Source organism: Mesocricetus auratus, unplaced genomic scaffold (assembly GCF_017639785.1).
Source record: "Mesocricetus auratus isolate SY011 unplaced genomic scaffold, BCM_Maur_2.0 Super-Scaffold_100676, whole genome shotgun sequence".
Classification (NCBI taxonomy): Eukaryota; Metazoa; Chordata; class Mammalia; order Rodentia; family Cricetidae; genus Mesocricetus; species Mesocricetus auratus.
In genome coordinates, this window is record NW_024429266.1 from 15,249,359 (window position 1) to 15,276,830 (window position 27,472).

The following is a 27,472-nucleotide window of genomic DNA, read 5'->3' on the forward strand; positions in this document are numbered from 1 at the left end:
TGGGCTAAATGAAGCACTTTTTTAAAAACAAAAATAATAAAAATTAATTAAGGAAGTGAAGAGAATTCCTGTGTGACAGATGCCTTTCTGCTCAGTACTGAAAGAGCATTTTTCTCTAGAGGGGTTCTGGAGAAGGTCCAAAGACAACAGTCAGATACCGACTGACACGATATTTTGATGTTGCAAATGTTAAGTTAGGAACACAGATGCATCCCGTCCTTCGGCACCTCTACCAGTGCACATAGAGATGGGCTCCTTCCATCGGGTGCCCAGAAGAGAGAAAGATCAGCTGAGAGCTCGCCCTAAAGGGTGCTCCTTGACCCAATGAGATCACACAACAGGTTACAAGGGGAGAAATGATGCCCATGAGATGACAAGGGTAAAACAGTACCAAAAAGGGATAGGAGACCCTACTTCACCAGCTGGGTTGTGATCTCTGAGGACCAGAGTGGCAGCAAAGGCTAGTTAGTGCTCCATGTATGTGGCCCTGAGTGTCCAGCTACAGGCCCCTTTTCTTGGGTCAGGATGGAGCCTCAGCAGATCAACAAGGTGAAGACATAACAGAGGGTGTTTCTTCTCCAAGCCCATTAATGCCCCAACTCAATAGTTCCTCAGGATCATGGCAGCCTTATGTATTTCCACCTTCCTGGTCCCTAAGGATGAAGTTGTCATCTGAAAGCCTGGACAACTTTAACATTCTCAAGCATCAGACCCCCACTTGTTATTCTAACAGTGACCCTCAAGGGCTGTGGAGGGAAAGAGACTTCAGATCCCACTATTCTCTGTGGTGTGTGTGTGTGTGTGTGTGTGTGTGTGTGTGTGTGTGTGTGTGTGTGTGTGTGTGTAAAATAAGCACCTATAACTTCAAGACAAATCACACACATCTTTATTTTGCTATATGATACTGTCAATCTTAGCACGGTGCTCAGCACACAGAAACAACTGTCAGTCACTCATCACTGGTCTCACCATCATGTCATTAGTGATGACCAACACAATCTGTGACTTAACACCAAAGAGCAACTGATACAACCTGAGTTTTAATTGACTTAATCATTCCAAAGACTGCCAAACTACCAGCCTCGGCCATCTAAAACTCACAATTCTAATGCAATCATCTCGTCTATAAGGAGTAGGGAAGAAAGATTACCGGTCAGGGAGTTTTTCAAACCAATTCAATCAGTACAAAAACTGACCATGTTGGTTCCACACTTAAAAGTCTGGCAAAACGGAATGTAGTTAAGGAAGAGACTGCCGCTTGCCTGCCTCCACTGGGAATGTTTTTATAAACTCCGGGGATGGCTCAGAAGGTTTAAATGATAAATGCTGAAGGACATTTTTCATTACTGCTGTCATACATCAGCTGTTCTTTTATTTCAAAGGGCTGGAGGATGAGGAGGGGGGCTGAGAAATTCTGTCTTCCAGAGACGGCACAGCTGTCACAATCACGAACTCGCAGGCCCTGCAGTTACCTGCACAAGACCTGCACAAGATCAAGACACTCAAAATTCAGGCATCAACTAGGTGGATGATCTCGAGGCTGCACAGCACACTGAGTAGCTGTTGGCAGTGGATAGCTACTGGGGAAGGGGGAATCATCCTTTGCTTTCTTTCAAGAATGCAGCCCTGGTAGGTTTCCAACACGCTGGTGGATCGCCCCACACCCATGCACATACGGGTAGCACTGACTAGACTTAGTGGTTTTCAAAAATAAAAGAGGACATCAATTTGGGATTAGGTTGGGGGGAGGGAAGGAGTCGGGAGGGGATAATGGGAGGTGAATAAGATCATATTTCACTGTATACATATATGAAATTATTGAAAATAAGAAAAAAATGTTTGCATGTACATGTATGCACCACTTACATGCCCTTGTGCCTACACAGGCCAGAAGAGGCTTGGAGTCCCTGGAACTGGAGTTACAGACAGTTGTGAGAGATCATGAGGGTGCTGGGCATCCTCTGGAAGAGCAGCCAGTGCTCATAAACACTGGGCCATCCTTCCATCCCCAGTAAGGAAACATTTTCAAAATACTTTCAAAATGAAAAGTATTCTAAAGATGCTCTTTAAAGATGTGTTCTTAGAGTAAGGGAATTTTGGCCGGAATTCCTTCCTAATTAGTAAATATTTTAAATGTAAAGCCTATTTTATCTACACAGTATACTACAATGGCTTGGAGGGGCTTCTGAATCGAGTTATTTTTCATACTCCTTCCTCTTTCGGAACTGGAAAAATACAGAAATATTTATTTATATCTCCCCACGTCTAGACTTCCACAGGCTCTGGCTATTTAGAGGCACGCTTGGTGTTTTTAACCCCTCTCACGCATTCTTTTCTTTCATCTCTGTGGCTTCTGGCCATCCTTCTCAGGGCGTCTGGCTAATCTTGCTGATATTTCTGGGGCATAGATGGACTCAGAACATGTGACTGAGAACAAAAGTCAGACAGGACCGTAGCTCTGGACCTTCCTCCTGCCTGGGAGGGGATTTTCTTTCATGGGTATGGAAATGCGCAGATGTGGGATAACCTTTGCCCAACCTGGAGCATTCCTGCTTACTCCAGGGAGTCTCTCCAGGCTGATGTTTCGTGGGCTCTCCACAGTCGATTCAAAAGTTCTGTCACCGCTATCAGAATGATCTAGGTTAGCTCAAAAAAAGGGAGAGATTCATTCCTTGGCCCCTCTTTCTGGCTCAGTGCCTCGACTCTCTATAAAACGGGAAAGACACTCTCACCACCACTCAGGGAGTGTTTTATATTTACACAGTGAAACTCGACAGTGGGGGGGAAGACAAGCCTCGCTCGAAGTCCCAACTCTTTCCCACAACCCCCTTCTTTTGTTTCTTCTGAGCACTTTCACTTAAACCACGCTACAAGAGAAAGGATATAAACTGGCTAGCACTTTCTTCCCGGGGTAATAAAAGTCAGTCAGAAGGCTTTATGACCTGACACCAGGAACACACATCTCCTTGCCCAGGTAAGTTGCTGTCCGGAAGATGAATTCAGAGCAGGGTTGTCACTCCTGGGGTCTTGGAATAGCCAGCAACAATCTGTTTTATGACTAAATCTTCCTCTGCTCTTAATTGCCTCTCTAGGAAACTCAAATTATTATCCACCACCATCTTTCTCCACTGCCTGCCCCTGTTACCATTACCACCACTTACCAGGCTACCCAGCTCCATCCAAGTCTCACAATGGTCTACCATGAAGCTTAGTCCTCCAGTGGCCACATAATAGATCTACCCCAAAGCCCAGTCCTCTGAGACCACACAACTCCCAAGAATGCTCAGACTCGGGCTGTAAGTCTTGAAGCACCAAAGCCACTCTTCAATATGGGGGACAATCGGATGCCCCCGCAGATACTCCATCACTTCTCCTCACCCAACTGTCCCCAAAATAAACTGAGGGGAACTCAATAGAGCTTGCTACCTGAAAATGAGCACCGGGAGGGAAGTCACATGACCACACAGTGATGGGGAAGTGAACTCATCAAATTAGAACCTGAAGGTGAGCAGATTCCATAAACTGTGACTCTCAAGGATATTGTCACTTAGATGAATGTCAACCTTGTATCTTTCTCTGAAGAATGGAGGCACTTTTCAAATCTTGCCTTGTGAAGCCCAACAATCTGAATCACTGTTTGCCATTGCTGTGTTAATGGGAAAGTAAAAATAGGATGAAATCCTAGCCGGGCGGTGGTGGTGCACACCCTTAATCCCAGCACTCGGGAGGCAGAGGCAGGCAGATCTCTGTGAGTTTGAGGCAGGACTGGACTGACAGCCTCCAAAACAATACAGAGAAACCCTGTCTCGTAAAACCAAAAAAAAAGGATAGAATCCTAAAGAATTGATAAACAATATTGTATTAAAAATTAGAAAATGGGCTCACTAATATTAGTGGTGCAAAAAGAACCCAAACCAAGTCCATCCTGAAGTAAGAGACTGCAGGGTGTGTGCTTCTGTCTTTGACGTTTGACTGTGTAGAAGGCTTTTCATACCACCCAAAACAGTTTAATATTCTATTTGTGAAAATATTCCCCAAATACAGTTGAGTATCTTAAGTGAATTATGAAGATGGTTTTTGCTAATTACCCTTCAAAAACAACTCTTTATCTTCCCAGACTCTTGTTCTCCAGGGGGAATTACATGTTGGGGGTCACAATGACATCCCTTGTTCTACTGAAACCTAACCCCTTCAGTGCCTGCAGGGTGGAGCGCCACAGTTTGCTCATAAATCCAGCGCTGAGAAGAAGAAATGCTTCGTCTCCAACAGACAGGGCTCACCACAGAGGGCACCAGAGAACATAGCATTTGTTTGATTAAAATGCTGCAATGATGTTACAGAAATTGCATCTAATTAGAGGGTGACAGTGCTTGAGTTACCATCCTCAAACATAATCATGGGTAGTTATTATTAAGGCTCCATACCTCACTTACTGGCAATGAGCTAACCCCAAAGCATCCTATTCCTGGCTAAGTCCTGCAAGCTACCTTATACCTAATACTATCTGTGTCTTGCTGCGACTAAGGCAGCTGTGTATGGCGTTCAAATGTGCACTCAGTCGGTGCCACAGCTTCCCTCTCGATGCTCCTGGACGGGTAGAGCACTGAGGCCTGGCACATCCAATATTGCATCTGGAACCATCACCTCCCTAACATGAGCAGCTTCTCAACATCCCTTTTATCCCGGCCAGTAAATAAAATCAGTGCATGGATCGCACTGCCTCCTAAGCAGTGTGAAACAGGTTTTCGGGTGGCTGCAACAAAAACAGAGGCCGAATCTATCACAGGATCCCACCGATCACCAAGCACGCAGCTAAGCTTCAACCTTTGTTTCCTCCTGTCCGTGTCCCCTTCCCTGTCAGGACACGAGTTGGACATCGTCACTCTCACACAAGAGGGGAGTTCAAAGGACAGCAGCACCAAGAACCCCTTAGGAGCATGCGACCTCAAGAGTGCTCGGAGAAAACTTTGGTGGCCTGAGATTTATGGGGTTACAAATGTCAGACACTGCCACCTCAGGCACGGGAGTCTCTCAGACCTGTGTCACACAGTCAAGTCTCTCTCACCCCATTCTACTCTCCACCCTTGGTAACGCTCAACGCAGAGGGGAATAAATGATGGACTGTGTGTCCACCAGAAGACAAGGATGGCCTCGACATGGACCTGCTGTCATCAGGGCTGTCCTTAGAACTGGGAGGGAAACCACGGAATATTGATGGAAAAACAGCAAGTAAGTCTGTGGATGGGGAAAGCTGTTAAGTCGGAGCAGTGCGAGGCTGAGAACAACTCCTCGTCCTGGGATTTACTCTTGGGGTGTCCTGGAAGATTAATGGTGGAACTACAAAAATGCCAAAATGACAATAACCCAGAGTTAATTATTCTTGAGGTAAGTTCCAGATTTATAAAACGAATTCTCCTGGTGGTGATTTTTTTCACATTTTAAATTTTACAGCGGTCTATGGGTGTCTATGTAATTGAACCCGGGTGTAGAAAACGTGAGTGTGTGTGTGTGTGTGTGTGTGTGTGTGTGTGTGTGTGTGTGTGTGTAAGCAGATACGGCAAGCAGATGCCGTTACTCCTAAGCTCTGCTATTCAAAAATCACAATATTTCATTGCAAAAGTCACAGGGGAAAAAAAAGAAACAGAAAATGCCATTGAGGAGTGTTGGCAGCTTTCACAGCAATCCACTGTTTTCTTGATGTTTCTCTCTAACCACTGATAAAAACTCTTTGAAGTGGGAGAGTAAATATTGTCATGTGATAGTACTTGGACCCAACTGTGCAAATACAACTGCATTGTGTTCCGCTCTGGGGGCTCTGGGCTGGTCACATCACACAGACAGGGTTGCTATGGAGGAACCAATGAGCTTATTACATAAACCCAGGAGCTGGTCAGGATACATCTTGGCTCTTACAGCGAGCCACCTCTTAATCCTCCTCACGTAGACACATGGAGTTTTAAGGGAGAAATTCTGGCTTGGGAAAATGTGTTTCTGTGGTGCTTGGACGGTAGGATCATCACAACCACGCCAAGGGAACCCTCACTCCCAGCAGCTGATGCCCCTTTCGGCATGCCGGGGCAGGATCGCAGAGCCGGGTAGGGAGAACAGTAGGGCATCCCCGATGGGGACATCCCCCTGCGCCGCCAGGCCGGGTGCTGAGCTAGAAGCCTTACACCGGGGCACCCCGAGGCAGCATCCGGGGGTGGGGTGCAGCTCCCAGCAAAGCACCCCTCAGTGGCTCACCTTGCCCGGGAGGGGTCCCGGCAGCAGCAGCTTGAGAGCTTGCCTCTTCAGCTCCACCAAGCGGGCGTTGCAGTTCTCGCACCAGACGCCGCGGTCCGAGCCGGGGGAGGAGCCGCCGCCGCTCCCCGAGCCCGGGGATCCAGTGCCGAAGCCCGGCGAGCCGCCCAGGGATCCCGGAGAACTGGTACCGATGCCCGGAGACGCGGGGCCAGGGGAACCAGTGAAGGAGCTCGGGGATGAGGTGCCCGAGCCCGGGGACGGGGTACCGGACGAGCCGAGCGCAGAACCCGCGCCCTCGGGGGTGGGCCGGCCCCCTGTGCGAGACTCCTCGTATGCCTTGCGGTACCAGCTCTCGGGCGAGAAGGGCGCAGCGGGCTTGGTGGGCGAGCACGCTTCGTTTACCTGTAGGAGAGACACAGCGTCAGGCCCTGCGGGGTCACGGATCCCCGAGCTGCAGAGCCTGGAGGGCTGGGGCAGCTGTCCTGCTGACACTGCTGCGAGCCTACCTGGCCTAGAACTCCATCCCTCAAGTGACCTGTCCTTAAGCGAGTCGTGTCCCACCCACCGCGCGCAGGTCCCCTCCATTCCTCCTGGAAGGACTTGGGAGGTTTGGTTGTCCTTCGGCTTCTGAGAGAACACCCAGACATCCAAAGCCCAGCTCTTTCAAACCCGGTACCCACCCCCAGCAAGAGCCTAGATACACAGTCCTGGAACACCATATCCAAGGGTTGGGTGACTGTGACTTCTGGGTGTTTACTCATTCGGGGCATAGCCCTCCGAGTCCCGTAGGTAAATGAAAGGGGCTCCCTGCTCCCGGGCAGCGAGCCCAGGGAACCGCAGAGGAATTCTGGGGAAATGCTCCCCTTCGGTTTAACTCTGCCTTCAAGTCCCGGAATGCTGCGAAAGTTAAGGGTGCGGGAAAGGGGAGGAACGGAGGACCGAAGACATTCCCGGAGCCAGGCGAGCTGCAGACCCGCCTCCATGCATGCACAGCTCCGCCGGTGGAGCCGCCGGTGCACCCGAGAGCTGGGGATCCTGCGCCCGGCCCGATGGGTCCCTGGGAACGCATCTCCACACAGACGCCGCCACAACTTACCCCGTATTTCTTGCCCCTGGTGGAGACCGCAAGCCTCTCTTTATTTCCAGCTACCGAATTCATGGTGGCTCTTCCAGAGAAAAGGGTCTAAATGTTCGCACAAGGCTACATCCAAAAGGTCTGCCAACCCAGAAGGCGTCCCCCCTCCTGGTAGGGGTTGGTCCTCGAGTCAAGATTTCTTAATGGGTAGCTGGGAAGAAGAAAAGCAAATGGAGCCCAGAAGTGATAGCACCAATTTGCAGGAAGGGTTGGAGCGGCTGGTGGTTCTCAAATAATGGGGTTCCTCATCTCTCTGCCTCCTCTAGCCACGCGTCCTCTCTTCAGCGCTACATCCAGATCGCTGGCATTTTCCTCCGCCGGCCAGCGCGTTCTCCTCCAGCCGGGCCGAGGGGGAGGAGGACGGCGAGGACGCAGGGCGGCTGCAGGGAAGGTGGGCGAGCCCTCGCCGAGCCGAGCCGGCGGTGGGAACTTGCCTCCTTCCCCGAGCTCGCTAACTGAGTTCAAAGAAATTCTCCCAAAATATAAGGATCCAGACTCGGGGAGGAGCCTCGGCGTGTCGCCGAGCCAATATGCGCCGGCCCGTTTTTCTCCTGACAGTTGCGCGCAGGGCAGGGAGAGGGCGGCTGTGCGCGGCCGGCGAGCAGCCCGCGGTCAGGACGCGCGTGTGCGCCCGGGCGCAGCGCGGAGCCTAGGGGACCGCGACCCCGCCGCCTCGGAGCCCGCCCGGCCGCCGCCGCCGCCGCCTCACCCGCCGCGATCCATTTACGGCGCGGCGCTCGGGCCTGGCATCGCCAGGCGCAGCCGGGGCGGGGGTGGGGTCGTAAATCTGGCTCCGGGCGGGGAAGTTGCTGGCGAGGGGCCCGCGGTCGGGGGGCTCCGGGGCTACCCGCGTGCGAGCCTGCAGCTCCGACCCGGCGGAGCTGCGCGGAAACGCGGCGCCCGGGCCTCCCCGCCCCCCGGGAGCTGGTGTCTTCCAGCAAGGCGTGCAGGTCTGCCTGTGAAACGCCTTGCAAACCGATTGAGTCACAAACAAGTCCGCAAACAGGCCGGGGCCAACCCCCCGCCCTTTGTTCTCCCAGACCTGCCTGGCAAACCTTTCCTCGAATCGCCCTCTCAGTCCCAGCCGGCCAGGGGGGTCTTCCTCCCCCGGACCCCCATCCTGAGCACCGGGAGCCTTCAGCCCCCGCCCGCCCTCCGGCCCAAGCCCCTGTTAGTGATGGGGAAACCTCCCGAGACCCTCACAGGTGAGTCAGGGACCCAGCGCGCAGCTGCCGGGCTGGGGAAACTGAGGGATTGGCCGCGCTGCACACGCGCGGGAGGACTGCGCGGGCCGGGAGAGGGGGGTGTGGCGCGAGCTGCCCCGGCTTCCGGGCCAGGATCAGTCCCCTCGCCCCCCTTGCGCGTTTGCCTGCGAGCATCGGGACCGGGGCGATCTCCAGAGCACCCAGCTGTCGCCCTCGGTCTGACTCCCGCCCCCACCCCCCACCCCGCATAGCGCCCCGGAGCTCAGGAAGCCGGTGTACGCCGGGCTCCACACGTGGCTGCTCCGGGGTGTCATTTTTCATTTCCCGGGAGGACATTTCTTCTGGTGAGGCGGCAGGTCTATTTTGTTGTGACCTTTAATTAACACCCCGCGAGACGCCTCCTGCAGGACCAGCCGGGCGTGGAGATCACGTGTGGTGTAATGGCATCCCGGCACCCCGGAAAGACCTGGCCTTGGGCTAGGCGCCGGCAGGCGGACATTTCGGGCTTCCCTAGTTGCTGTCTTCCTTCTGACACATGCATAAGCGGGGGTGGGGGACAGACGACAACATTTGGGGTGCTGGAACCCTGGGGCAACGCCCCCCATCTTGTCTTCCTACTGGAACCTTCGGTGCCTCCCGGCTCAGCCACCCCGCCCTGCACCCTCTGCAGCCAGTGCACCCGGGATATTTCACAGCCTCCAAAGCGAGGCGAGAAGGTCAAAATGAAGATGTTGAGAACACTGTGGAAGTTTCCATTACGTTCCTACTTCCAATTTCAACGCGATCACATCTGCAGAAGACCTTAGGGGGACAGGTAGCCTCCAGGCAGCGCGTGCCGGCCGCAGCCGCATCTGTATTCTGCCTGGGTGCCGCGGAAAATAGCGTCGCCATTAGCTACGCGCGGCTTATCAGCCCCAAAGCAGCATGTGGCCAGGTGAAATGGACGAACCCGTGAAGCCCCGAGTGGGAAAGGTGGGGTGTCGGCGGGGGGGGAGAGCCATCGCCGAGCTGCGCGATTCTCCCTGAAGAATGATGAGCCCAGAGCAGATCTGATGTGCATCCCAAAGTATCTGGGGCCCACCGCGTGTTTGATGGACTCGGAGCGCCCTCTGTTGGTGAAATTTTACATCGGGCGGGCCCCCTCAAGAGAGTTGATGTAAAATCTACATACAGTGAAATGTGTAAAATTTAAGGGTAAAATTCTGTTTCTATAAACATATATATGCAATTTTTGTATAGCCCACTACACAATTAAGATGCAAATTCTTCTCAATGAAAAAAAATCCCCCCTTCCCAAGCAGTCCCCACCCCACATAACAATTAGCAATCGCTGTACGGTCTTGCCATCACCACAGATCAGTTTTGACTGATCTTGAGGTTTTTTTTGTCTACAGAATCTATAAGTCTTTTGTGTTTGGCTTAACATGGGTTTTGTGTTTCCTGTTACTGTTCGCGTGGATCTGTTTTCTATTTTACTGTCTTACATTCCTCCCTTCTGCTTCCCTTTCTTGTTAATTGAATAATGTCTTCATACTCTCTCATCCCTCGACTGGATTTCTAGCTCTAATGACTCACATATGAATCTTTGACTTAGCGCGGACTGTTCAGGCGTACCATTGCAGAATTCACTAGAATATACATTTCAGCAGGACCAATTCCATTTAACCTCTGTCCTATGAGGTAATGATTTAAATCTACACTTCATAAAATCCACAATAGAATCATTTAAATTATGTTTTAACAAATATGTCTTCTCTTGAAACTAGGAAAAATATGGGTCTTTTAATGTATTTACATGGTTTTTGCATGTCTGGATACCCCCCCCCCATTTCAACTGAATTCTTTTTTTCCAACCTGGAGAAGGGACTCCTTTAGCATTTTTTTCTTTTAAAAAAAATTTCACTTCTTGGGTTGGGAGGATTGGGGGTTCGGGGGAGGAGGAGAGGGAGAGGGAACTGAGAGTAACGTGTAAAAAGTTAAATAAAAAAGAAAATGAAATAAAATATTCACTACAGAAGTCTGAACATAGTTAACAGATCCCCTAGGATTGGAGGTGAAGATTGTGATCTGCCATGTTGGTGCTGGGAACTGAACCCAGGTCCTCTACAAAAGCAACCAGCACACCTAACTGCTGGTCCATCTGTCCAGCCCCTCCTTTAGCATTTTTTTAATTTTGGTTTTTATGAGACAGGGTTTCTCTGTATTGTTTTGGAGGCTATCGGTCAGCCCACTCGGTCTGTGAGTTCAAGGCCTCTGCCTCCCGAGTGCTGGGATTAAAGGCGTGCGCCACCACCGCCCGGCCCTTTAGCATTTCTTGTAGCAAAGGACTCTTGGCAACAAATTCTCTCTGATTCTGCTTATGTGCCTTACCTCTCTGTGTAAGGACTGGATTAGCTGGATCCAGAATGCTCTCCGTGGCAGCAGCTTTTCTTTTGGCCCTTTAGAATGTCCTGACTGGAGCTGAGTTGCCGTTGTCACGGATGGCATGTGTTCCTTTTCTCCTCCTATCTCGGAACTTTGACTAGGACACTCCTGGATGTGATCTGTGTTCCTTCTGCCCATGGCTTGCTGAATTTCTAGAACCTGAAAGTTAGTTACTTTTCTGTTGCTATGATAAACTACCACTATGAAGGCAACTTTAGAAAGAAATAGGGTCATTTTGGCTTGGGTTAGAGCACATCATCCGGGGAAGGATGGGAACAGGCAGGGAAGACAAGTGTTATGAAATTGACAAGTCACATTTCATTCACACACAGGAAGCAGAGAGAGACAGAAAATAATTTGGCTATAAGCCCCCAAAGCCCTCCCCAATGATGTCCGTCCTCCAGCAAGCTCTACCTAATGGCTCTGTAACCTTCCCAAATGACTGCGCCAGTGGGGGAATCACATATTTAAATACAGGAGCCTATGGGGGACATTTCTCATTCAACAGACCATGAAGTTGATCTCTAAAACTTTTCACCAAATTTGGGACATTATCAGCCACTACTTATTCAAACCTGTTTACTGCCCCATACTGTATCTTTCTGTCCTTCTGGGACTCCAATGATGTGTATGTTGTCATCACGCTACCTGGTGATGACACATGAGTTCCTGGTTGACTTTAGATAACTTTAGGTCACTTCCTTTCAGTTGTTCTCTATTTGGGCTCACTAGCTCTTGCTTCTGCTCTTCAGCCACTCTGGTGAACATATCCTCTGTGCATGTACCTGCATGTAAGTGTTCATGCACATGCATGTGTGTCTGCGTGTGAGAGTGCATATTCATTTAAATTTGTGTGTTTTGTTTAAATTCTCTAACATAGTATGATTCCATCTTACCCCTCCTTTGTTAGGATAGTTCTATTCCGTCGTTGCTTTGTCCTGATACTTGTTCTCCATTGCTGTGGTCCTTCTGGGGTTTCAGCAGGAAGTCCTACAAGCTTCCCACGCATCTTTAACTGGACACTGAGCTCAGCTTCCCTGTAGCAGGTAAAACCTCTGCTCCACTCATATCACCATCTGCATGTCGCTTTTTCTGAACCTCTTGGAGACCTCTGTCTCCGGGTTCAAGGATGTTATAACCCAGTTAAAGATCATAAGGAAACTTCATGCTGTCTCCAAGGCAGCCTTCCTGTGGCTGGCTCTGCTCTGAGGTTTCCCTGCTCCCTTTCCATCCACCGACATCCCTGAACACCAGCAGGCACAACCTCAAGCCCTGAAGAGTGGTTTCTTTGCAGTCTAGCCACTGAGCTCAACAGACCCTTCCTCTCGGGGCTGAGTGCCCCAGTATCTGCCTGCTGTTTGCTTCTTTGCATTTCTATCCTGTGGTCATAGAGGGGCCAGAGACACTGATTCTCACTCAAAGGTATCAATACAATAGATTGATTACTGTTCATAGAAAATTTGAGCTGTTACAAGCCAATATATGATCTCGAGAAGCTTTGAATTAGTTCCTAGTGTTCTTGTCCATTTTATCAACATTTTCATTGGAAAGTTCGATTTTGTATGTAAGATACTTGCTCCCTAAGTCTACTACCAAGGGCTTCTTCCGAGTATCTCACACCTCCAGAAATCCTCCCTCAAGAACCAACCCCACCCCATGCTGGGGTGGAACGCACACCTGGCAAGTGCTCTACCACTAAGTCACACACCAGCTGCGGCTGTTACAGAGCTTCAAGGGGATTTCTGTGATGTGCAGCCTGTGGATACTAGCTATATTTTATTTTCTATTAAACTGAAGAATCCCAATGTCACAAACCTTTGCAAAGGAAGATAGGTGAAGTCGATGGAATGAATGTTTCTCGTTTCTTCACAATCAAGGATGTTGGTAGTATTTCTTCAGGATTTAGCTGTTTTTTAAATATCCCTATTTTAGGAATGAAAAGAAATCATATATTGGCCTGTAACCGCCACAAACTTCTAGAAATAGTAATTAATTGATTCCAATGATAGCTTTGGGTGAGAAGCAGTGTCTGGTCCTCTGTGACCACAAGATACAAATGCGAGAGTTCAAGTCTACTATCTGAGTAAGAAGGAAGTTGGTAATCTACCTTCCTTGTTGTCTAATTACTACATGCACATAACTTCTTTGGGAGTGCTTCATGGGCCTGTATAGCTCAGAACATCCAATTTAGCGACTCCTTTGTTTATATCTCAAAGAGGAATGGCTCATAAAATTTACAGCCAAAATATATGATGCCATTGTGCTTTTGAGAGCCTAAATGTATAAAAAGTCAGAAATAAAAACCTCAAATCAGTCCCTGCAACTCCCAGTTGCTACACAGAACACTAAGTATAACAGATTCCACTCCTTTTTAATATCTTCCCTTTGAACTAATTTCCACATCAGTCCGGGCAGCAGCATGCCAGAGGAGCCGGCAGAGTGCGTGTGCCAGAGGCGGCGGGGTTTCTCCTTGAAAGATAATTAAAGCAGCTTACACTGTCCATGTGGCATCTTGATGAATATGCAGACAATATTTGCATATGATCGACTGCTGTTCTGAGACCATATGATCATGTGTGGACTGCCAAGCTGATTTTAACTTGCCTGTTTGGTCATTACTATGGTGGAAGAGGAGGGTCACTATCCTGTGTGCCTAAGAAGGTTTTCCACTCTTAGAATAGTGTTTCAGTAGTTAACTACTTTATACTTAGAAATTCCTTTTGTGCTAAATTCCAAATCTCCCCCGCTTTCTGGTGCTGGGGATGGAACCTAGGTTTGCCTGAGCTAAGCAAGTATCCTACCCCTGAGGGATACTCCCAGCCCAATTCCAAGCCTTGACTTCAACCCCAAATTCCCAGATTCAGAAGAGAAATGTGGCTAGAGCAGTCCTTCCCATTGTCTGACAAAAGCTGTCTTGTAAAAGAGTAGAGAGGTAGGAAAGTGAGGGCTCAGCCTGCCAACCTCAGGTGCTGGGATCTGACAACCTTGGGCTGTGCCACCAAGGAGCACGGCTTTGAAAAAGCATCACAGGTCCCATGTGTCACTGTTTACAGTAATGAAGAAGAAAGAGGCCAGCTTGAAGTCACTATGGGGCATGCCTGTAATGCCTGCGCTTGGAAGGTGAAGACAGGAGGACCTCAAGTCCAGGGTCACCCTTGGCTACATAGTGAGCATGAGGTCATGTTAGAAAGAAGCAGAAGTAAGAGAGGGGGATGGAGGGAGGGAGGGAAGGAGGGAGCGGGAGGGAGGGGAAGGAAGGGGGAGGGAGGGGGAGGGGGGAAAGAAAGGAGGGAGGGAGGGAGGGAAGGAGGGAGGGGAGGGGGAGGGAGGGAGAGGCAAAGTAAAGAAACAGAAAAGTTGCAGAAGTTCAAGATACTGGGCGGCTAACAGACCAGAACACCCTCCTCTACAACAGTCCTGGAAACAGTCTCCTTTAAGGTATGGGACATCAGAGGAAATTACATTCTCAGTGGAAGAGCCATGAAGCTGATGGGGATGGTGGCATTGTAAAGGGAGAAGCTGGGCCTTGTAGACGTGGGGATTAAGAAATCCACGGGAAGACTTCAGATAAAAAGCCAACACGCAGAAGGGAAGAAAAGGGAGGCCCCAGTTGAGCCGTTGGGGGTTCAGAAGTTTAACTTCAGGCAGTGGAAAACTGAGTCTATGCTGAGGACACAGTGTTCCTTCAAGCTGGTCTGGGGTGGGAATTAGTAGGGAATGAAAGCTGGAGGGAGGGAAGGGGCCACAATTCAGTGACTAGAAAACAGCTTAACCCAAAGATGGTCTCCTAAGCATGTAGAGTGACACTCAGCGTTGCTGCCACGCAGGAAATGAGAAACCGAAGCCACACTGAGGTAGTCCTCACATTAGAGCAAACATCATCCAAGAGACAGTCAGTGGCTGCATGGGTGACAGTGTGGACAGATGGGAGCACTCATACAGTTCAAAGGGAATTAAATGGTTCAGCCAGTTTGGCAGTTTGTAAAGAAGTTAGACTCAAATTTATTATATGTCCATCAGCTCCACTGAGTGTCCACTCCAGTACAAATGAAAAAAGGGTTGGTCTTCAGGTATTTGCCCACAAAAGTTCTGGGCAGCATTGTTCATGAGTCGTCAAAGATGGAAACAACTGCTGTATCCTCGCCTGATAAACAGATGGACGGAACGTGACATAGCCATACAATGGAATATTAATTTGGCAATGAAAATGAATGAAGTATCATATATGCTGTGACACTGGTGAACTGCAAAGTCGTTGGTCCTGTGAATGGAAGCACAGAGAAGCGACTGTGTTTTATATGGACTCCATACGATGTTCAGAGAGAGAACTTACAAAGACAGAAGTAGCATAGTGTTGCTTGGGACTTGGGATGGGAACAGAGACTGACTATAAAATAGGCATGAAATGTCTTACAGGGATGATGGAGAGGTTCCAGAATCTATTTATCAAGATGGCAGCATCCCTCTGTACATTTACCAGAGAAACTGTGGCAGTGAGCACATGGATGAGAGTGTTAGACAAGCCAAAGAAAGCTGTTCTGTTGTTGTCCTTGTTGTTGTGGTTGTTGTTGGTGGTGGTGGTGTTGGTGGTGGTGGTGGTGGTGTATTGTTTTTAATGAGATGGCAGAGGGAAAGAAAAAATAGGAAGGGACAAATTAAGAGCTATCTGCATTGCATCGTATGAAAGAGATGAATGGAGGGGCCTAGAGGAGTCAGGATGATTCCCAGATATTTAAAGTAAGAGAGATGAAAACAGCAGAGAAAGGGATGGTATGTTTCACTTAGCAAAGTTTATACTCCAGTTGCTCGTTGCTAAAGCAAGTGTCAGAGCTGACCTGTGTAGCCAGGACCTTCAGAGCGTCCAGCCCCAGTCCCATGATGCTGTCATCATGGGGGTCTTGGGGAGCCTGAACCCCAATTCTGGGAAGGGTGTCAAGACACTGGCTGACTTGTTAAAAATAGAAGAGTCCTTTAAGAAAAACTGAGAATATGTGATTAATTAAAAGTTGTGATTTTTATAAGGAATTGAAGAGTACATTGTGGTCAGGAGGCAGGGGTGGGGGATAGCTGTTTCCAGCTTAGCCACATGAGTCTCAGCAGATGCAAGAGCAGGAGACCAGGCTGTGGAGATGAGAACCAGGAGAGACAGCCATTGGGTGCTGGACAGAGAGGCACGTGCAAGCAGGCAGGAGATAGCTCCCAAGGTCATGAGAAAGGAAGACATGCAAACAGGCAGTGGACAGTCTCCAGGGCCATGAGGAAGAGGAGGGAGCCACCTGAGAACCTGCTAGGGACCTAGAGGACATGTGGGGAGTATTGGATCCCAGGAATTGCTCCAAGTAAGGCTCCAAACTAACGCCAATATTTCTAAATAGTGTTGTTGCTCACACCCTCTATTGTGTGCTGCCTGAGCCAGGAACTAGCAGAAGGGGCGTGTGGTGCCCATCACTACAGCTAATGCACCCATTGTCATGTGCCACTTATCTCAGAGTCACATAGATCTGCTGCCACATCTCAATCTGCCATGGCATGTCCACCACCACCAAGCCCTCTCTATTCAAACTCTGCACTGCAAAATCAACAGTCCTGATAACCTGTGGATTAAAACTGTGTGTAGGGATGGGTGGGTGAGTGTGTGGATGGATGGATGGATGGATGGATGGATGGATGGATGGATGGATGGATGGATGGGTGGGTGGATGGGTGGGGAAAGGGAGGGAAGAAGGGACAGATGGATAGAATGAGTCAGTGATTGCTGTATGCATGCATGGATGAATGAGAGACACCCAGTTGGAAAAAAGAAGAGAGAATAGCTGAATGTTCCTGGGTGGGGGAACACTGGCAATTCTTACACGTTTCTTCCTTTTCACACTTAGGCATTTGGACTGTTTGTGTGCATGTGTGTGAGGGTGTTTGTGAGTGTATGTATTGTGTGTTTTGTGTGCATGCATGCACAAAACAATATGTCCCATCACATAGTTTCTCTGAGAATGCCAAGGTACATCAATTTCTAATCCTTTTTTATTACTTTTCCAACATTAAAAAGTTCAGCTGGGCGGTGGTGAAAAACACACCTTTAATCCCAGCACTTGAGAGGCAGAGGCAGGTGGATCTCTGTGGGTTCAAGGCCAGCCTGGTCTACAGAACAAGTTCCAGGACCGGCTCCAAAGCTACACAGAGAAAACAAATAAACAAAAAACTTCAAAGGAAGCCAAGCATAGTGGGTTCTGCCTTTAATCCTAGCACTTGGGAGGCAGATAAATCTCTTCAAACTCAAGACCAGCCTGGTCTACGTAGCCAGCTCCAGGCCATCCAAGATTAGACAGATTAATTAGATTCTGTCTCAAGAAGAAAAATCACAGGATTTAAATGTAAAATTTCATTTTAAAACAATAGCATAGGTAAGTGTCAGGAAATTCAGGAATTACAGTTTCTACAGCAACATCATATGGCCAATGAACTACTATTAAATAAATGAAATTAAGCACTTACCTTACTCTTGACATTCAGCCATATGCTAAACAGTCATTTTATTGGTTTCTAGTTCCTTGCAGCCACCTGTGAGGGAGGAAATATTCTCATTCCCACACTGAGGACGAAGAAACCTAGTCCCAGGAGAACCATGGACCTGCCATGTGCTTGCCAGGCAACCAAATCTCCAGGAAACCACAGGCAGCAGGGTGAGATGTCACAGAGGCATTGCTAAATGCCTCCCGGGTCCTGCCACTGAGCTCAAGAACGGCTGAAGAGGGCCTGGGAGGAAATCCCCATGGCCCCCACTAAGTGTGTGTTCTCCCGTGGCCAAGCTCACTGCCTGCACAGAACAGTGAACATACACTGAGAAGAGACGGAATAGAAGAAGAGAAGGACGCAGAGAGGCAGAGGAGGAGGGAAGACGAGGATGCCGGTGGAGAAGGGGAGCAGAGGACAGTACCCCCCCCCCGTGTTCAGAAGAAGGAGTAATAAATGCCAGGGCAGTGCAGCAGAAGGACCAAGCCTGGTGACCTGGGTCCCTTAGTCTCACTCCCGGGCAGCTATGAGACTTCACTGGAAGCTATCAAGACTCATCTAGAGATGAATGCAGGTGCATGGGCTCAAAGCATAGTCAGGGCATCTAAAGCCACAGTTCTAACACGGGCCTACGGCAGAATGAAGCCAGAAGCCAGCACCGGCTCTGAGCGTAGCTGGCACTTTTGTCTTCTCCTTGTTTTTCTTTTTCTTTCTGTGATGGGGGAGGGGTCCCTCATTGTGTTGAAAGCCTTGGCTCAAGCAATCCTCTTGCCTCAGCCTCCTAAGCAGCTGGGATCATTGGTGTGCACCTAGTTCTAGTTGTTGTCTTTCTAAATCATCTTTAAGAAGAAATAAACACAGTGGAGGAGGAGCAGAGAGGCGTGACCACCACCCCCTCAATGTGATGACCAAGGTGAGAGGCGTGACCGCCACCCCCTCAGGGTGAAGATGACCAAGGTGAGAGGCGTGACCACCACCCCCTCAGTGTGACTCCAAGTGTGCAAACAAAGAATGCCAAAGGATGAGAGAGCCACCCGCAGGAAGGGGCCAGAGTGCCACGCTTCCCACATCAAAGAGCTGGCTTTGAACTCTCCACCTTCGAGTAGACATTTGGAGAGTGAGTCTCCCAAAAGAGAAACAAGAAATAATAGGGTTGGACCACCGACATGGCTCAGTAGGTAAAGGCACTCTGTCACCAAGCGTGACACCCCGTGTTTGATCCCAAGGCCCATAAGGTAAGACAGAACCGCTCCTACACGTGGTCCCCTGACCTCCACACAAGTACGGAGGCATGAGTGCTACGTGACTGCCATGTCCCCACCCCTACTCTCCTGGGTGGCTAACATAGCTGTTTCACTTAGCTATTACTAAACACAGAAAGTTTAATAATGCACCCAGTGTCACAAAGAACAAGGTATTCTATGGTGATTAGTGTTAACTGTCAAGCTGACAGAATTTAGAAGCACCTGGGAGAAGGGTCTCCAGGGAGAGATTTCCCTGGAGATTGTCTTGAGTGTATTAGTTGTAAAGTGAGAAGACCTGCCCACTGTGGGCAGCAGCAGTCCGTAGCCAGAGTCCTGGGCGCTGGGCATGCACTGGCTCTCTTCTTCCTGTCTGTGGCTGTAATGTGGCCAGCTGCTTCTAGCTCCCACTGGCTTTACCTCCCTGGTGATGGGAGGCATCTTGAGCTGTGAGTCGAAATAAACCCTTCCTTCTGGCCAGGGTATTTTTTTTTTGAGACAGGGTTTCTCTGTATTGTTTTGGAGGCTGTCCTGGAACTCGCTCAGTAGACCAGGCTTGGTCTCGAACTCACAGAGATCTGCCTGCCTCTGCCTCCCGAGTGCTGGGATTAAAGGCGTGCACCACCAATGCCCAGCTGGCCAGGGTAGTTTTATCACAGCAACAGGAACATAACTAAGACAGACTCAAATTCCGGATCACAAAAAAAAAAAAAAACACTTCTCTCTGCCTGCCTACCTTTTTGCTGCAAAGACCCCAGGTAGACTTTACTATAGTCACTCCAGGGAAGTGCAATCATGAAGTATCTGTCATTCTGTGACGGGTGTATTACACATAACATACTGTCTTCCTGGTTCAACCGTGTTAGCTGTTCGTTTTCAGATAGAATTTGTGGGACTAGGTGAGGAATGAGAGACCAAGAGAAGTAAGGAAGTGAGGATTTCCCCCCAAATCCAGGGCCTGAGCCAGATGGCTGACTGTCCTGTGGAAAGTTGAGTTAGTGTATCAGTCCGTGCGATGTACTGCTTCCAGTATGTTCTTCCCCGCCCTCTGACACCCCCGCAGCTTCCCAGCTCCTACTGGGCCTCACTGAGACTCAGGTGAAACACTTATGTCGCTACTGCCCAAAGGGAAAGGGATTTGGGTACGCACCCTCCCTCCCTCCTCCAGAGGAAGGGAAACAGGAAACAGCAAGGGGGGAAGCTATGGAGAGCACATGAGTGGTCCAGCACACTCTGGCACGCTCCCTGGATTCCAGAAGCATCATGGCGCTGCTGATACCTGAGGCTTCGCCGATTTCTGGATCCAGACTGTGAGAAGGAAGGCCTTTTACTCTTAAGGCATCAAATTCTTGGGCATCTCTTCTGGAAGCTGTGGGATGCGGACACCACGGCCCATTACATCACCTTGGCCAGCTCCTCCTCTCCACACCTATTGTGCCCTGCCTCCTCCTCTGTCACTTCAGTGTGGGTTACTGTTTGGCCCTTTCCTCCCCCATCTCTGGTGGTCTCCCTTTCAGGTCTCCTATCCGGTCCCTCTTCATCTCGCCGGGAACATCTGCACTCCGTGCCACCATCACCCTGGGGCCTCCATTATGAAAGCTGGACTTCTGCTTTGTCCTGCACAGCGTGACAGCCAGAACTGCTCATCGAGAGTAAAAGCCAGAAAAAAATAAACAAACAGCTCCGCACCCTGTCATTGGAGTCACAGACACTTGTAACCTGTCCCCCCCACACACATCTTCATTCTCACCCAGGCCATCAGCTCCTGATGCCCAGTAATTTCAGTCACTTTCTACCCGCGTTTCTGTTCGTCTCCAAGAATTCTCATTTTTCTAATGCAGTAAGGTCACTTGGTGTTTCTGAGCCTGGGTAGTGCAGAGGACCTCGTGCTTGGAGACGGCAGGGTGGTGGGGTGCACTATGGCAGCTCATTTACTCCCCAATCCCAGCAGCAGGGAGTGTGTGGAAGAAACAGCCCGGAAGAAAGGGATCTAATTACTTCCTCCCCCACAGCCTGGGTCGTTCCTAGTCTTCCCAGGGCACAGCTCCTGTCACTGAGCCAGTAAAGAGCCCAGTGAGTACGAATAAGATGCCTAAGATGCCGTAGGCTCAGGCAGGATATGTACAAGTTCAAGGACAGCCTGGGCATCCTAGTGACACCCTGTCTCAAAATTAAATGCAATAAGAGGTCGGGGGAGGAATGTAGCTCAGTAACAAAATGCTTGCCTACCAAGTGTAAGGCCGGTGATCTATTCCCAACACGACAAACAGCAGCAACAGAAGCCTGAGGCAACAGCCCTAGAGCAGGGGTCCTTGTACCACGACCAACAACATGTTTGTCAGCCCCTGGACACCACACAGGGCTCCGCAACACTGTGCAAACTACCCCCCACTGCACTGTGTAAACTACCCTCCATTGCCCTGTGTACCCGTGCACCCCCCCCCACTGCGGTGTGTACCCGTGCACCCCACCCCCACTGCGGTGTGTACCCTGCACCCCCACTGCCCTGTGAGCCCGTGCACCCCCACTGCGGTGTGTACCCTGCACCCCCACTGCCCTGTGAGCCCGTGCACCCCCCCACTGTCCTGTGCGCCCGTGCACCCCCCCTACTGCGGTGTGTACCCGTGCACCCCACCCCCACTGCGGTGTGTACCCGTGCACCCCCCCACTGCGGTGTGTACCCGTGCACATAAGTCCATTCAGTGTCCTTTAAATTTTCGTTACAAAGGAATTACATATATGATAGTTTAAAAATCAAATAATAGCAAAGGCTCATTTCTGAAATCCCCTGTCCTGGCTGTGGCCCTTTGCCCAGCCTCTCCTCTGGGCGACTGTTGGCGCTTCGGGAGATTCTTTTCTGAGCTGGATGTGCTTAGCCAGCAGTTTTGTGATTTACCGTCTGAGAACCGGCCCTTTACTCTGCGTGATGAAGCATGAAGGCTTAGCATTTATTTGTCACACTCCTTACTCCCTCCTCACGGCAATGACATTTATAAAAATAAGAATGGGCTCACGTTTACTGGGCTGAAGGTAGGGCCAGCATTGGGTACCAGATGATGTAGTCTTGACGTGGTCATCCTTCCATCCCTGACTCTTGTTCCTCACTGGACTCCCAGGACCCCTCTTCTAGCTTCTCCTGGCCGCCCCAACACTCTTTCTTTGCAACCTTTATTACTGCCTGCCCCTCTTCCTGCCTGTGATAGGAAGGATGCTGGGGCGTGGCTTGTCAGCCACTTTTCCATCCATCCTCCACTTCTCCGTGGCTCTATCTATGTCATGGTTTCAAGTATCTGTTGATGTCCTCCAGGTTCCTATCTCCAACTCTGAGTCCCCCCCATACCATGTCCAACTTTCTGCTTGATATCTGTGCCTTGGTGCTAAATAGACATCTTTAACTTACCACATCTGCCACCAAGCTCCTGCTGTTCAACCTTGAAAGCTATCCCTGCAGTCTTTGCGACCCCGCCCACGGTGCTTCTGTCTTTCCGATTATGGTTCCAGTGTCAGGGGTCATCTCTGGCTCCTTGTTCTTTCCTTCACCACATCCAGCCCATAAAGAAACCCACTGGCTCTACCTCAGACCCCTCCCTCCATGTGAGCACTTCCCAGCACCATGGCATCTGTAGGTGGCTCCCTACGTTCCGTCTCTCTTCTCAGGCAGTCCAGGCCCATCCAGAGGCCAGCCGAACTGAAATAGAAATCAGATCACTCTTTCTCATCATGTTGGTTTCCCAGGCTAGCCTCCCACTCCTGTGTTCACATGAGCACTCTGCCTCAGCCTTTCCAAGCAGCTAAGACTCTAGTGTGTTGCAGCATGCATTTTCCTCTTTATCTGACTCCGGATTTTTATTATTGAGACCAGTTAAGAACTTCTTTTTACATCGCGTATTTCCCCTCATTTTCAGACTCTACATCTAAAAGGACGTGAAAGTAAAAGGGTAACTTTTTTAAAAAGAAGGGTATCAACAGCAGAAGAGGGAAGACAGTTTGGTAAAGGGGGCTGAATGACCAAAGAACATTACGTACCTGTGAAAATGTCATAATAAACCCATCGGCTTATACAACTAGTACACCTTAATTTAAAAATATATTATAATATGGTTGAGGAGGTGGCTCAGTCTAATGTACTTGCCAGGAAAACTAGGGCACAAGTTGGATCCGCAAAACCCACATTTAAAAAAAAGCCAGATGTGGTTGCACACACTTAGATCCCAGTGCTGGGAAGGAGAGTTGGGCAGATTCCTTGGGCTTGGTGACCCTCTAGCCAAGCCTCTTCAGTGAGCTCCAGTGAGAGACCCTGTCTCAAAAAACAAGGTAAAGAGGCTGGGGAAATAGCTCAATAGTTAAGAACACCTACTGTTCTTCCAGAGGGCCTGAGTTCGGTTCCCAGCACCCATGGCCAGTTCACAACCTCCTGTCACTCCTACTCTGGGGATCTGGATCCTTCTTCTGGCCTGTGAGTGTGCCACCCACAGACATACAGGAAGAACACAATGTGGACAACTTTTTCCGACCAAAGTGCAGCAAATTCCACATATTTAAGATGCTGCCACTAACAGGTGGGTCTCGACGACTTGAAACTGGAGCTATCACAACATGGATGAAGCCTGACAACATCATCCTAAGTGAGAGAATCCAGACACAAAGGCCACACATTCTGTGATTCCATTTATCGGAAATGTCCAGAGCAGGCAAACCCATAGAGAGACAGCAGACAGGTCCAGGGTTGGGGGCGGGCTAGGGGTGGAGCAGTTTTGAGCTTCTCTATGGAAAGATGGAAATAGTAAATAGGTATATGGGAGTGACAGCTCCCCAACTTCAAATATACTAAAAACCACAGCTTGAAAGGCTGAATCTTAGAACATGGGGAGCATTTTAATGGGTCAGTATTAAAAGTTTAATTGTATACTGTCATGTGTTGCTGAGTCATTCACTCGTAACCCTGCCCTTCAGTTAAGATTGGCCACATCTGTGGCCTCACCTTCTGTAGGCAGATGTTTCTTTCCCAGTCCTAACATCAGTCCCAAATAACAGACTCAGAGGCTAAATATGAATTACAAATGCTTGACCAGGCTTGCTACTGGCTAACTCTTACACTTAAATTAACCCATAATTCTTATCTATATTTAACCACTAGGTTTGGTACCTTTTTTCAGTACAGCAGTCTCATCTTGCTTCTCTGGTTTGCCGGCAACTCTCTGACTCTGCCTTTCCTCTTCCCAGAATTCTCCTAGTCTGACTCTCTTGCTCACTCCTCCCTGCCCAGCTATTGGCCAATCAGCTCTTTACTGGCCAATGAAAGTAAAACATCGTCATAGTGTACAAAGATCATTCCACAGCAAACCTTCAGGTACTTTGAAGCAAATTAAGTACAAAGAATGGCATTGCTTGTTTGGGCAAATATGAAGAGATCAGTCAGACATGGCAAGGTGCAAAGAAGAGTCGAGAATGAAGAAAGTTGACAGTCATAGTGGTGCACACCTTTAATCCCAGTACCAGGGAAGCTGAGGCAGGCAGACCTCTGTGAGTGTGAGCCCAGCACAATCTACAAAGCAAGTTCCAGGCCAGCCAGAGCTGCATAATGAGATGCTGTCTCAAACAAACAAAAACAAAAAGGATAACTTCAGACTTGGGAATCCTCCAACCTCTGCCTCACCAGTTCTAGGATTACAGGTGTGTGTAATTATGCCTAGCTAAACAATATGTGTGCATGTGTGCAAGCATGCATGCGTGTGTGTGTGTGTGTGTGTGTGTGTGTGTGTGTGTGTGTGTGTGTGTTGGGAGGGGTGATACTCAGAATAAAATCCAAGGCTCTTGTATGCTAGGCAAGTGCTCTTCCACTAAGGTACACCCCCAGCCATGCTGATAATATGAGGGAAGAATGTGACCAACTCAAAGTAACAGAAGCAAGAGCTGGATAATGATGACCTATGACCCTATCCCAGACTGCTGCAACTGAGGGCAAGCTCCCTCTTACTTACGGTTACAAAGATTACACTTGTAGCTCATAAAATCTAAAAGTACAAAGACTGCAAAACACAGCTGTTTCTCTATTGTATTACTTATTAGAACTTCATAAAAAAGATACATGAGCCTTCCTGAAAATATGCTAAAAGTATGTCTTAGCTGATAGAATATGCAGTTTTCAAAACTAAAGAAAAGTGTAAGGGCTGGAGAGATGGCTCTATGGTTGACAGCACTTGATGCTCTTCCAAGGGACATGGGTTTGCTTCAGGTGGCTTCTTGGGATCCAACCCTTTTCTGGCACTGAATGCCGGTGGTATACACATAAACAACACACATACACATAAAATAAATAAATCTTTAACAAAAATGTAATTAATAAGATTAGTTCTGAATTATATCTGCTCTAAAATTTTTGGAAGGAAGGAAGGAAAGAAGGAAGGGAGGATGGAGCTCCCTAATTTGTTATTGCTTTCTGGAAAAGGATTCTGGGGCCAGCTAACCTCAAAGGTCACACAATTTGTACTTGTTATCATTATTACAATCAGCAGAAGCAAGATATTGTTTTACTGAACTATGACTATGCCTTGGTAAAAGGTTCACACTTTTTCCTTCTGATCATTAATCATAAATACTTATTATAATAAATTTTAAAGCTACCCATGATTTTTTTGTTGCCAGTCATTCTTACAATCTAGAATTCTTGAGCCCAGTAATAGCCATAAGCATGAGTTGGTCTCTGCCTACATGTCTTTGCCCCTGGGCTGCAGGTACCTGAGGCATCTTCCGGAGTTCTCATTGGCTGCACACCTTTAATTCCAGCAGAGGCAGAGACAGGGGGATCTCTGTGAGTTTGAGGCCAGCCTGGTCTACAGAGAAAGTTCTAGGACAGCCAGAGCTACACAGAGGCTAACCCCATCTCAAAAGACCAAAACAACAAGAAACAAACAGTGTTACCGGCGTCTTCCTAGAAGCTGCCCTGCAGTTTAATCTCAGACATAAGTGCCATGGCCCATTCTAATTTCCCTTCATCTTTTTCTCTCATTGCTTTAGGGTCTTTTAGTATGAAGGAGACATGACAGTCAGGGCAGGACCCTCTCACAGTGAGACTTATTTAAACATTGGTAATTCTCAGGTACCAGGGCCGCAGCTTTGGTCTCCGGTAGCTGTGCCCAGCCTGGTGATCATGACTTGGAGCATCTTTAAAACTAAGTGAGAGTTGGGTGCAACTCAGTGGTATATTACATGCTTACCATTCAGGGAACACGGGGCTCCATCACCAGCATGGAGGGAAAACCAACCAGGGGATTATGCTTTAATTTCTCCGTCACCTACCTATATATAAACCAGACGTCATGATCATCTTTGCAAGAACTTCCCCGGCCCTGACTGTCTTCAGGAGTGTCTCAATATCAGTGGTAAAAATAAAGAAGAGAACTTTCTTTACAGGGCTTAAAGGCTTTAATATTGATATTTCTGAATGTCATAGACGATCTTTGCCGGCTTTGGTAAGTATTAGCCTCAAGAAGAAAGGTAGGGGAAAAGCCACCCTGGCACTATGCAGCACGCCAGCAGCAGCCGAGGAGCCAGGGCTTTGTGGCACAGCTCTTCTGGCATTTAGCCGGTAAACATTTCTGCAAGACCAGCTCTTCGCCCCTCACACAGCACTCATCTCCGTGTGTACAGTTCAAGATAAAGCGAGGCTTCAGCCGGACACTCAAGGTGACTGAAAGCCTCGGGAAATATAAATAAAGGTTTTTAAATTTATGGTACAAAATAGAAACAAGAAGCACGGGCGCTTTCCCCTTGCCGGGGAGGATTTATGACTTTGAACTCTGCAGCTGTCTGAAGAAGCCTCGGCCAGCTTCCTAAGGCGCTGTGCCCCCACAGCTGCTGACTCGGCCTAAAATCACCCGCCACTACTATTTAATTCAGAATTTCTGGAAGATTGAAAACCTCAATGTTCCTTAAAGGGGGCTGGGTAAATAAAAAAATGCTATAACCATGGCACAGACTACTATGAGGGCAGCTCTTCGGGAAAGTTCTGCTGCCCCTTTACAGCCCAGCTCACATGTCAGCTCGCTTGGCTTATATGCCTGTTTCGTTCTGAATACAGAAAGTCACACACACAACTCCACACCAAGCTCATGTTTGCACATTTCATTCCCAGCTAATGGTACTGCTTTAGAAGGTTGTAGAATCTTTAAGTGGCATCACTGGTAGATATAGTAGCTCAATAGAAGGGTGTCTAGTCCCCTGCTTCAAGATGCGCTGCTACATGGAGGGCATTAGCATGCACTTCAGCTGCCCCTGCCTGCTCCGTCCTGCCTTCTCATGATGATGGATGGTATGATATGAAACCATGTGCCCAAATAGGACTTCCTCCCTTGTTTCTGTCGGATATTTGTCCCAGCGATGTGGAGAGTAACTAGCACACTGCCTCTCAGCACTTAGCCATCCCCACCCTGATACTGGTCATAGCTGGTGTTGGCATACTGGCATGTTGGGGAAGGAGGGAAATACAGTGCATTAGTCCCTGATCCCAATCCACAGTTTGGTGCACCATGTTCAAGTAAGAAGCCTACTAGGGGACAAATAAATGCAGGAGATTACTAAAAGATTAGAGGAGGCACACAGGTCACAGTCAGCAAGGGGCTGGGGTGGAGAAAAATGAGGCCATCTTTGTAGGTCCCCAACTGCACTTCACAACTCCTGCATGCCCTCTGGTGTCCAAAGAACTGCCTCCTAAG

At 48.9% G+C, this 27,472-nt stretch overlaps 1 protein-coding gene and 1 long non-coding RNA gene across 3 annotated transcripts in view; one reads left to right on the plus strand and one right to left on the minus strand.

Annotated features, from left to right (window-relative positions):
- The window catches only part of Kif26b (kinesin family member 26B), a 393,085-nt gene extending 384,783 nt beyond the window's left edge, over positions 1-8,302 (minus strand). The window contains exons 1-2 of the mRNA XM_021231918.2: positions 7,340-8,302; positions 6,244-6,645 (exon numbers count right to left, since the gene is read on the minus strand). Of these exons, the coding sequence (XP_021087577.1) occupies positions 6,244-6,645; positions 7,340-7,402 (465 nt within the window). The 5' untranslated portion in view covers positions 7,403-8,302. The remainder of the gene's footprint in view (positions 1-6,243; positions 6,646-7,339) is intronic.
- A 90-nt stretch (positions 8,303-8,392) lies between these two features.
- LOC121136744 lies at positions 8,393-20,451 on the plus strand. Of its 2 annotated transcripts, XR_005873850.1 has the most exons (3): positions 8,393-8,583; positions 17,552-18,430; positions 20,276-20,451. It is a non-coding gene; the product is annotated as an uncharacterized LOC121136744 (long non-coding RNA). The 2 variants fall into 2 exon arrangements; XR_005873851.1 differs by lacking the exons at positions 8,393-8,583; positions 17,552-18,430 and adding an exon at positions 18,481-18,752.
- The last annotated feature ends 7,021 nt before the right edge of the window (positions 20,452-27,472 follow it).